Source organism: Phascolarctos cinereus, unplaced genomic scaffold, assembly GCF_003287225.1.
Source record: "Phascolarctos cinereus isolate Bilbo 61053 unplaced genomic scaffold, phaCin_HiC Scaffold_726;HRSCAF=1367, whole genome shotgun sequence".
Classification (NCBI taxonomy): Eukaryota; Metazoa; Chordata; class Mammalia; order Diprotodontia; family Phascolarctidae; genus Phascolarctos; species Phascolarctos cinereus.
In genome coordinates, this window is record NW_027556098.1 from 390,071,831 (window position 1) to 390,083,899 (window position 12,069).

The 12,069-nt window shown below is 47.4% G+C and overlaps 1 protein-coding gene across 1 annotated transcript in view; it reads left to right on the forward strand.

Moving 5' to 3' along the window:
* The window catches only part of MTOR (mechanistic target of rapamycin kinase), a 118,197-nt gene that overhangs the window by 67,849 nt on the left and 38,279 nt on the right, over window positions 1-12,069 (forward strand). Inside the window, 3 exon segments of the mRNA XM_020973950.2 lie at window positions 1,829-1,968; window positions 9,296-9,396; window positions 10,440-10,555. Coding sequence (XP_020829609.1) covers window positions 1,829-1,968; window positions 9,296-9,396; window positions 10,440-10,555 — 357 coding nt within the window.

The following is a 12,069-nucleotide window of genomic DNA, read 5'->3' on the forward strand; positions in this document are numbered from 1 at the left end:
ATAGTTTTGGGGGGCAGCTAGCTGGCACAGTGGATAGAGCACTGGCCCTGGATTCAGGAGGACCTGAGTTCAAATCCGGCCTCAGACACATAACACTTACTAGCTGTGTGACCCTGGGCAAGTCACTTAACCCCATTGCCTAAAATAACAACCAAAAAAAAAAAAAGATAGTTTTTGGAGAGAACTTCCACTCTCCTTCACTTGGGTCTTGACCTCACAAGAAAACCACAAATACCTTGCCTTCTCCCTCAAAGGAAGAAGGATAGAAGCAAGGTACCAGAGGAGGAGTCTTTGACCTGGAAGGGCAGGGTTCCTAGGCAGGGATTCAGGGAACCTTTCCTAGAGAAAAAAGGCATTTGAATTGGAGTTTTAATTTTTGTCATCTTTTGTTTTCATACCCCCTTCATTTCAAAATCTATCCCTCCCACGCCCTCCCCTTCCCAGAAAACCATCCCTTATGATAAATAATGTAAAGAAAAGGGGCGGGAGAGAGGGTTCAGCAAAACAGACCCACACATCAGCTGAGTTTAGTGATGTATGCCTTGTTCCACACCCATAGCTACATAGTCTCTTCACCAAAGAGAAAGAGGTACCTTTTCTCATTTTTTTTTTCCAGGTCAAGCCTGGGGATAGTGAGGGACTTAATACTATGAAGAGTTCAAAAAGCTAAAAACTTTTTGGGACATTTCAGCATCTCTTGATGCTTCTGTTTTCCAAGCCAGGCCCAGGATTACATGGTCCATATAGAACCATATTGTTTAAAAGTAGATCTTTGGGCAGCATCTGCCATCTCTTGGCAGAAGCTCTTCAGCTGGTGGTACTAGAGCCCAAAAGATAAACTCAGATGAGAATATGAAAAGGGGACAGGGTGGAGAATAGCAGAGAAAGCCCATGCAAACAAGCCAGTCTCCTACTGAATTTTGGAACTGCCCCTTGAGAAATCAGGTTCTGTTGCTTTAAAACTGTACTTGACTCAGCGCTGCTCACATGGAGGGCTGTGAGCTTCAGCGTGGCACCAGCTGTGCCCAGGACCCACAGGACCATCCTGGAATTCCTCCTCTGGTCCCTGCTGCTAGCAGAGCTGCCAAGGACTCAGCGAGAGGGAACATTGGTGGAGCATCCAGAGACAGGGGAAAAAATCTTCAAAGATTTCCAGGCAGATTTCTTTTGTTTCCTCAAAGTTATAATCCATTAAGGAGAAACCCAGAGATTAAAGAGCTAAAAAGAGTCAGGCTTCTGCTCCAATAAATGTGTGCTCATTTATGGCCGGGGATTGTGTAAACCACAGCCTGTCTTCCTAGAGTTGTGAGGTTAAGCCACAGCCCCCAGAAAGTAGCTGCCACTCCTGTTACCTGACCTAGCTGTAGCGCTGGTACCAGCGAGGCCCTGGCAGCATTGCCGGGTGTCTGCTGTCCCCTAGAAGGGCTGACCTTCACCCCTCAGCTGCCTCAGGCCCCATATCCTGCTGTTCTGCTGACTTGAGCCCCGGAGGGAGGGAGGGAGAGAGGGGGAGAGGTGTGGAGAGAAGAAACACAGGCCAGCATTTGCTCTCAGAATGTCCTGGCATCGTTTCTGACGTTATGCAGAGGCACCAGTGTTTTCAGGCCTGTACCAAATCAGATGCCTCCAAGTATGTTGAAACTCTTTGCCCAAACACAGACTTGAATAAACCAGGAAATTAAATGGCATTCACAATGTGCTTTTCAAATCAAGCCCAGAGTCCAGTGCCTCAGAAGAGATCAGTCCTACAGTATGTCCTGGCTGCGCCGCAAATTCCCCAGCACATAAGGGACAGCTAAAACACCTCTCTGTCTTCCCCATCTGACAGGAGATCCAGGCTACCTGGTATGAAAAACTCCACGAATGGGAAGATGCCCTGGTGGCCTATGATAAAAAGATGGACACAAACAAAGATGACCCTGAGCTAATGCTGGGCCGAATGCGCTGCCTGGAGGCCTTGGGAGAATGGTAAGCTTACATGATCATAAGAACAGTCTGTTTGAGATTTACGTTTTTGACCTTTGGCCTTTTAATCTCAACTTTATTTGACTTGGTCTTCTACATAATATCACTATCACTTCCCAAAACCAGAACCCCCCCTGACCTCCACCTCATAGACTCCTGTCTCATAACTGCATTTTAACAAAATAAAGTGACCCCGATGGACCGTATTTGACTCATTCCATACCTGTGGTCCACCACCTCTCTGCCGTTTAGAAGTAGGCCTCATCACCATCAGTCTTTTGGAGTGACAACTGTTCAGAGCTTTGGCTGGAGTTCTGAAGGCTTCAGCAGGTATTCTTCTCTACTGTGAGCTGTCCCCGAGGTTCTTTCTTCACTCTGCATCATTTCATACAAATCTTCCCAAGTTTCTCTGAAAGCTTCATAGCTGTCATTTCTTATGGCATAATAAAATTCCATTTTGTTCACATGCCACAGTTTGTTTAGCCATTATGCACTAAGTACCTGTGTGTTACCAGTTTCTTAATACCACAAAAAGTGCAGCTGTAAATATTTTGACATATATGGGACTCTTTTCCTATATTTTTGACCTTCGTGCTAGATGCCTAGTAGTGGTATTTTTGGGTTGAAGGGTGAGAAGTTTATTGACTGAGTATGTCCCCAAGATTCGTCTGTCAGTCGGCTGTTTTTATATCTGTAAATGCGCTCACAGCCATGGAGCATGAGAGCATTTTTTTTAAAGACGTTAAAACAGGCTGTCATCTGTAGAGAAAAGTTAAATTTCAAGGCCTGGTGTTCAGTTTTTAATCTTTGAAAGAAAGTGCAAAGACTGATGTGCCCGTGTAGAGATCGTCCCAGGCCAGCCCAGAACCCCATGTGTCCAGCAGGGTTCCTCTGACGCTATGAAAGAAGCTGATTCCTAGAAGTGCATCCTGTCTGCTCTAGCCGCCCTTTGGTTCTCACACAGGCATTTTAGGGGCAGGGTATGTCATCTCCCAAGTCAGTCAGTCCCCATGCGTTTACTAGGCACCTGTGCTGGGCACTGTTAACGAGACAAGAAATGAAGCAGTGCCCCCCGAAGGAAGCTTCCGTTCTGCAGAGGGAGACCACACACGCAGACATCAGTAGGGTAGAGAAGACACCCAAAACTGGGGGATCAGGGCTAACCATGAGAGTCAGCTTCTGAGTGGAGCCTGAAGGAAGGTGGCGATTCTGAGAAGCCAAGGGGAGGAGCATGTGCATTCTGGGCCCAGGGAGAGCCTGTGCAAAGGCCCGGAGGTGGGATGTGAGTGTCATAGAGGAGGAACAGCGAGAGGGCCACTTGGGCCGAACCGTGGACCACATGAACGGGGAGATGGGGGCCGGCTGGCAAGGGCTTTAAAAGCCAAACAGTGGGGCTGAGGGGCAAAAGGGAGCCACGGGAGCTTTCCGAGCAGGAGGGGGATGTGGTCAGCCCTGGTCTTTGGTGGGTACGTGGAGGATGGACTGAAGTGGGCAGAGACTTCAGGCTAGAAGGCTGCTATTACAGTAGTGGAGGCAAGAGGAGATGAAGGCCTGGAATGGAGGCGTGGCACTGAATGGGGAGAAGGGGACAGATGCAGGTAGAAATGACAGGATTTGGCTACCAGTAGGATGGGGGTCGTGAGGGGAAATGAGGAATTGGTGGTTCTGAGGTGTCATGCCCGGGCGATAGGAAGCAGAGTGGTGCCCTCAGCAGAGACAATGCGTGAGTCTGGAGGGGAAGCATTCTGTTTTGGACACGCCAAGTGTGACCTCCTGTGATTTGTGCCCCATTCAGCCCCGCCCCTGATGGCGCTGGGCCGCCTCCACCCTCCCAGCCCCCAGCAAGTTCATTTCTTTCCCTATCTCTTTAAGACGCTACCCAGAAAGTAATTTCTCTTCAGCTAAGAGCACAAAATATTGTCCTTTTTGACATGTCACGTCGTTGTCTTTAGCGCGTACGATGCCAGCTGAGACAGGCGCCTCCCGCAGGTTCTCCCTGTGCTGTTGGCCAAGGCTCTCTGCCTTCCCCGTAGTCGTCTTGTACCCAAGAAGCTCCGCCAGAGGCAGGGTCCAGCTCAGGAGCAGATAGCGGCGCTCCAAGCCAGGAGGGGCGCGGGGCCGTTGGAGACGCTCTGAGGCCAACAAGCAGCTCGCTGCCTGTTGAGTCAGACAGGTCGGACAGGCCAGAACAGGCCGAGGGCACGCCGTCAGGAGCCGGCCAGCCACAACTTAGCTTCTGCGAGGAGGCGCGCTGGCCTTGTCGTCCCCGTCGTGAGTGGGGTGCTCTGCAGCTCTTTGGTTTCGGTGTCAGGGCCGCCTAGCTTGCGCTGTGTTGTGTTGCGTCCTGTTCTCTTCCTCTGACTGCCGGCCCACCTTCCAAGGCTTTGCCCGCACTTGTTGGGCCCAGATGAGACCCTTCTCTTTATTTAGTTAGTTATTTTTTTGCTTTTTGATGAGGCAGTTGGGGTTAAGTGACTTGCTCAGGGTCACACAACTAGTAAGTGTCAAGAATCTGAGGCCAGATTTGAACTCAAGTCCTCCTGACTCCAAGGCCGTAGCTCTGTCCACTGCACCACCCAGCTGCCCCCAAGACCCTTCTCTTACAGGCATTGTTTCTCTTCACTTGAGGCTCCCTTTCTGCAGCCTAGTATCCCCAGACATTTTCCCGTGTCTTTCCTCAGCTCTGATTTGTGCTGTTCAGCCTCTGAAATTAGCCCTCACATCTGGAAGGAGAATGGCTCCATTTTCTAGCCGGGTCCCATTTGGAAGAGATAGAGAGGCCGGGTGAGGGCCAGCCAGCCCCTCCCGGCATCCAGATCAGATCTTCCTGCACCACCCAGCCCTGGCCTCTGTCTCCAGGCAGAGGGGTACCAGAGATGAACTGGCCACATAGACTAGGTCTTTTCTTCAAGCTGGTCCACTGGGGCCCAGGCCTGGGCAAAGCTGACCGTGGTCGTCTATGTGGGCAGTTTGGGGTTTACTCCTTTTCCTTGAAGTTTCAACAAACAGAGAGATAGGTACTATAGTCAAAGCTCATCTTGCTTCCTTACACTTAACAAGTGCTCAAGACACATAACATGATTGGGTTTCTCTTCTGTGTTTTTTTTTTTTGGTCTCGCTTCTGTATTGAACAAGAATATTTGTATCTCTCCCTTTCCTTTGATCTTGTTTCAAAGAGACTGGAACCACTGCCTTCCAGTGCTTGACAGAGGGTCTGACACATAGTAGGTGCTTAACGTTTATTGATTGACTGATGGTTGGATTTTGGACAGTGATGCCTTATTGGGTATGGTCACAAGAGTGTTGGGCCCTCACTAGTGAACTCTATCTCTGGGAGAAGTCTAGTTTCTTAAAGAGGCATTTTATTGAAGTCTTTGGTCTCTATATCACAGTCATTTCCTGCTCCAAACCAAACTCTTCCTTAGGACAAAAAGTCCCTGAAACTATTCCGCAAAAACCCCCAGTACAGAAACACCAGATAAAATGTATCTGGCAGTCTGCTCTAGTCATTCCCAGCTGAGGGCGAAGCTGTTTCCTCCTCCTCTCCAGGACCGTTGTCCATTTTCTTGTTTCCAGCATTAGGCTTCCTTTCAGGGATCTTCTCATTCACATTGTTGGGGCCATCGTGTGGATGGCTCCCTTGGCTCAGCCGCCGTGGCTCCACATCATTTGTTGGTCGCTCTTCCTCCCGGGAAGCCCAAGGCCCTCTGGCAGTGGCAGCCAGCACTGTGTCTGAGCCTGGTGCCTTCTGTCTTGGCCATCACGACACAGCTTTTCCCAGGGTGCACTGTCCAGTGGAGAGGGATGTCAAGAAGCAGCCACCTGTCCATTTGTAATGGGCTGCTATCCTGATCTCAAGAGGTCCCTGAGGTGATCACCTCCCGGGAGGATGAATGACAATGTCTCCCAGATGAGGAATTCTTCCCCTTTTTTGTGTCAGTGAAGTCTAGTAACAACAATAATAATGATGATGATAGCTAACATTTATACTGCCCTTTAAGGTCTATAAAGTGCTTCATTTGATCCTCGTAACAGTCCTGAGAAGTGGTGCTGTTACTAATCCCCATTTTACAGATGAGGACGCAGAGGCAAACAGAGATGAAATAACTTGCCCAGAGTCATACAGCTAGTAAGTGTCTGAGGCAGAATTTTAACTCAAGTCTTCCTGGCTCCCAAACTTAGCATCCTCTCCACCAGACCACCTAGAAGTCTGGTGAAGACTGTGGGCACCTTCTCAGAATACTGGTTTTTTTTTAATTAATTTACAATAATCACTTCCATACAGTTTTGAGTTTTAATTTTTTTTCCTCCTTCCTCCACAAGATGGTGTGCAATCTGATATAGGCTCTACATATGAATTCCTATTAAACAGATTTTCACATTAGTCATGTTGTAAGGAAGAATTAAAACCAATAGGAGGAACCACAAGAAAGAGGAAACAAAACAAAACAGAAGAAAAAAAAGCAAATAGTAATGCTTCGATCTGCATTCAAACTGCATAGTTCTTTCTCTGGTTGTGGATAGCATTTTCCATCATGAGACTTTTGGAGATGTCTTAGATCCTTGCATTGCTGAGAAGGGCTAAGTCTGTCAAAGTCAGTCATCACACAACATGGCTGTTACTGTGTACAACGTTGTCCTGGTTCTGCTCACTTCGCTCAGCGTCAGACCATACAAGTCTTTCCAGGTTTTTCTGAAATCCACTTGCTCATCATTTCTTATAATGCAATAGTATTCCATTACATTCACATAGCACAACTTGTTCAGCCATTCCACGATTGATGGGCATCAATTTCCAATTCTTTGCCACCACAGAAAGAGCTACTATAAGTATTTTTGTACATGTGGATCCTTTTCCTATGTTTATGATCTCTTTGGGATACAACCCTAGAAGTTCTATTGCTGGGTCAAAGGCCATGCTCATTTTTATAGCCCTCTGGGCATAGTTCCAAATTGCTCTCCAAAATGGTTGGATTGTTTCACAATTCCACCAACAATGCATTAGTGTTCCAATTTTCCCACATCTTCTCCAACATTTATCATTTTCCTGTTTTGTCATGTTGGCCAATCTGATAGGTGTGATGTGGTACCTCAGAGTTGTTTTGATTTGCATTTCTCTAATCAATAGTGATTTAGAGCATTTTTTCATATGACTATAGATGGCTTTAATTTCTTCATCTGAGAACTGCCTGTTCATATCCTTTGACCATTTATCAATTGGGGAATGACTTGTATTCTTATAAATTTGACTTAGTTCTCTATATATTTTAGAAATGAGGCCCTTATCAGAGACTGGTTGTAAAAATTCTTTCCCAGTTTTCTGCTTCCCTCCTAATTTTGGTTGTGTTGGCTTTGTTTGTGCAAAAACTTTTCAATTTACTATAATCAAAATTATCCATTTTGCATTTCATAATGTTCTCTATCTCCTGTTTGGTCATGAATTCTTCTGTTCTCCATAAATCTGACAGGTGAACTATTCCTTGCTCTCCCAGTTTGCTTATAGTATCAGCCTTTATATCTAAATCATGAACCCATTTTGACTTTATTTTGGTATATGGTGTAAGATTCTGGTCTATGCCTAGTTTCTGCCATACTCTTTTCCAGTTTTCCCAGCAGTTTTTGTCAAATAGTGAGTTCTTATCCCAAAAGCTGGGGTCTTTGGGTTTATCACACAGTAGATTACTATCATCATTGACTGTGGTATCTTGCATACCTAACCTATTCCACTGATCCACCATTATTATTTCTTAGCCAGTAAGAATATTGTTTTTAAATGCATGAAATGAAATACATACAATTGCAAGGAAACAAATCATACTGAAAGAGACATAATATTTTTTCCTGTCCTATTTCACAGACTCCCAGAAAGCTATTCACAGACCCCTTGGAGGTTCATGGATCTCAGGTTAAGAACTCCTGTCCTGGGCACTTCTGGATGATAATATGAAAATTATTTATCCCAACTAGACTCTAACAGATTTCATTTATTTCCGTTCAGAAGCAGAAAACTTAAGGTGGATGGTTTTAACAGACATCCTACCAAAAGATAACCAAGAGTAATTGGGAGGCAGTGCGGGGTAATGAAAAGTTACTAAACTGGCATTGGGGGCCTTGAGGCCCAGTGCTGGCTGTGCCACAGGGAGAGCCTGACCAGGTGACCTTGCCTATCCAAACCTCAGCTTCCTCTTTGGAGGGTCAGAATCATTGACCTTGGAGCTAGGAGGAGCCTTCCAAGTCCTTGAATCCGAGGACCAGAGCTGTGATACCACAGAGACCTCGGACACTAACTAGTCAAACCCTCTCACTTCACAGACGAGGAAACTGAGGCCCAGATCAGTTAAGTCACTTACCCAGTTAATGGTGGTTAATGGCCCAGCTGGGTTTTGAACTCCCAATCAGCATTCTTTTTACAGTTCCATAGAACCTCGATGATCTCTGGGGTCCTATCCAAGTAAAAGAGTCTGAGAGTCTGTAATATAGTTCTCATTCTTGAGTGTGCTTTCTACTGTCTGGTTTGGGGTGATCTGATTTAGTTAAGTAATTAACCACAGGCTCATTGGGTGATGAGTGAAGACTTTGCATCTAACTGTTTCAGTCTTATTCTGAGTATTCAAAGGCCTTGGGAGTAAGCAACGTTGATGGACTTGTAAATGTAGGCTGTCATTAAGTTACTCCATACCTAAGTACTGATTTCAGTTTCGAGGTTATTTCCTTGACCTGGACCTCACCAGAATTTGCCCCTCAGAGTCATGGCCTTGAGCCATGGATAAGCATGTCCAAGGGTACCTCCTTAGAATGCAGGCTTGCAGGCCCACCAGAAGGGAAGAAACCCCAGTGTTCTTTGTCTGCTGGGATGGTGCTTTTCACGTTTCAGAAGGGGTCCGGCTGTCAAAAACAGTGCACTATCGGCAAGTTTGCATGAAGCATCTACTGTGTGCCAGCTGCCAAGCAGTCCCTGCCCTCAAAGAGCTTACGTTCTATCAAGGGAGACTCCATGTACTTATATTGGTATCTATGCAAAATAGGTACAAAGGGATGTTGGTGGGGGAAGGATACTAGCAGCTGGAGAGTCAGGAAGCTTCATGGAGAATGTGAGCTCACCCTCAGAACAAATGAAATCATCCAGCAGTAAAGAGGTGATTTACTTCCTCTGTGAAGTGGGCCCACAAGAACCTGCTTTTGTGGGATTCCTAGGGCTAGTCAAGCCCCAGCCCAGTCCCTGTGTTAAAGTTATTGGCCCTTCACCCACAACCGAGTGGTTAGAAACGCAGGCTGGCAGTCTCTCGCCGTGGCTTTTGATGGCCTCAGCTGAGGCTTTCTCTTCCTTAAGGGGGCAGCTCCACCAACAGTGCTGTGAAAAGTGGACCCTGGTCAATGATGAGATACAGGCAAGAATGGCCCGGATGGCTGCTGCAGCTGCTTGGGGCTTAGGTAAGCATTCTGTCTGGGCCCAGGGGAGTGGTTGGAGGGCACCGTGGCACCTTGGGCAAATGCCCGCTCTGCCGAGAGTCGGAACTCTCTGCGCTGGGTCATTTCAAGTAACTAACATGACCTCAGTGAAATGACCACATGGCAGAGTGGATGCGTCAGGAAGATTGGGTATAGTTTGAATCTTCACTGTAATCAGCAGCTTTTTCTCACTAGACCCCAGACGGACGACGATTAGCAGTATCCAGTCCAAAGAAGCCTGGGGAGGTGGGGAGGGGAGAAGGGGGATAGTAGGTCATAGGTAAAGTGCTTTTTTGCTTCACCTCCATCTCTCTTCAGCCTCACTTGGTCACAAAGCTTGTCCCTTTCCTTTAGTGAGAACTGGGATCTACCCAAAACATTTTTCAAAAACAAATTGCTTCCTGACGAGTCATCATTCACTATTTGCTTTTGCCCAGGGGCAGGGAGAATGGATGAGCTGATGTTTCTGAGTAAAAGTCAGGGAAATGCCTTGTAAAAGTCAGTAGCCCTGCACTCTGCAGCTAATGAAGCTGATATGTCTTCTGCAGATGGCTTTGGAAATACTGGAGTCTAATGTCTGTTCATTCCCCTCAGGGAAATGAATAACTCTTCCTGGCTACAAGCTTTTCCCCAGCCATCAAATGCCTAGCATGACATAGGGCCCTCTGTGCTAGGGCCTGGCTTGTCTTTCCATTGCCTTCTGAGAGCATCCAGTGGGGCAAAGAGGTAGCCCAGGCATTGTGGGTAGGTTCTTTGTCTAGCCCAGTGTCTCATCCATGTAACAAGTGCGTTTGAGTGCAGCTGCGTTTTCTTTGGCTCCCCAGAGCCATCTTACACCCCTTCATGGTGAGGAGAAAAGCTTTCCCACCCTGTTTTTGGTAGTGTCAGAAATCTGCCTCCTCAGTCCTTAGAGTCAAGGAGTATTTGGACACTTGGCCTATCAGGACACATCAGGTTCAGCCATTTGTGAGGCCTGGGCCTAGGGAGAAGGTATAGTTCAGTTTCTTCCTCTGCTGTTGGTGCAGGTCAGTGGGACAGCATGGAGGAGTATACCTGCATGATCCCCCGGGACACCCATGATGGAGCTTTTTACAGAGCCGTGCTGGCCCTGCATCAGGACCTCTTCTCACTGGCTCAACAGGTAAAAACCCACCTCCCCCCACACAGGTCAGCTGACCTCCTGTAGGTAGTCACTTTCCTCATTTCCCCTTCCCACCCAGTTTAGAGCAGAGTGTGCTAATAAAAAGCCATCTCTTCAAGATAATGCCAGGAGGCTGAGGGAGGAGTTTGTGTTCACAGAAGCAAATTCATATCCCTGCCATTCCCTCTGACTCAGTCTTCCCCCTTAAGTCCCAATGTTCTCTTCTTCAAGCCCCCCTTTGAGGGTTTCCTTTCCAATGGCCTGTCTTCTGGGTCCCACACCTGAAGCCAGTGGGGTCCCAGTGAGTTCAGATGCCAGGAGAGAAAACAGTGCTCTCCTGGGACTACTGAGCCTTTACGCTTCATGGGTGCTGCTCACTGTGGGCCCAGAAGCACCCATGGCCAGGGACTGAGAGGCACCAGGTCCACTACTTCATGCCCCTATTCATTATTGCCTCTCTGTTTTTAATCTTTCTTATGCTGGCTTCTCTTGGAGAGAAAAGAGAGCCTGTTCATTTGTCTGAGTAGAACTCAGGGAGTGAATGGATAATTTCACACTGTGGCAAATATCAATCTCCAGGTCCTTTTTTGGCCATGCACTTGTCTCATACGTTGATTACTTTCCAGGGAAGCTGACACTTTATTTGAAAATTCTGTGCTGACTTGCAGAATTAGATAATGGAGTAATCAAATCAGCCCTGTCAGGCCCCCGATGTGCTTTGGATGAGGTACATGGATAAATGATCCAAGCACTTAAGGGATGAGGGTTTGGTAATTAACCTTAAACATTTAAAAAAGGGACAGCTATGGATGAGAGGTTTTTAAATTGATGGCACAGACTGAGATGTAGCTGCAGTCCCACAGCTGTACCCAGGACTCCTGTGTACAAGAAGAAGTAGTAGACTGTGTTGTCCGTTACAGAGGCGGAGAGACTACCTCGGGGAGGTGCCCACCTCCGTGGACGAGTCTGGGGCCCATGGTGCCCATTACAAGAGGCGGAGTGAGGGGCAGTTAGGTGGACGCTTACGAGCTGTGTGACCCTGGGCAAGTCACTTAACCCCATTGTCTAGCAAAACCAACAAAAAATAAGAATCGGAGAGGCTGCCTCTGGGAAGTGCCCATGTCTGTGGAGGAGTCTGAAACCCACATTGTACATGACAGAGGCGTGCAGGCATGAGTGCTGAGGACTTATGAAAGCCAAGTGAAGGATGACTCCTCTGTTGAGCAGGGCTTCAGCTCATTTGGGCTCTTGTTTAAACCCTTTTCTGTTTCATCAGTATGCACAACCAGGAAATGACATGGCTAAGCTGTAATCCAGAGACAGTGGAGGACCTCAGTCCTCCTGTAGCCCCTCCTAAGGTGCAGCTCCAGTGGCACTGTGGCCCAAGATGACCCTTAGTTCCTGAATGCTGTTGTACTGAAGGCAAACTCTGGTGAGCCTTAAAGGCTTTGAGAACAGACCCAGGACCAAGTCAGATGAGTGTCTGTCGTTCAGGGACCAGACTGAGTCTGGAG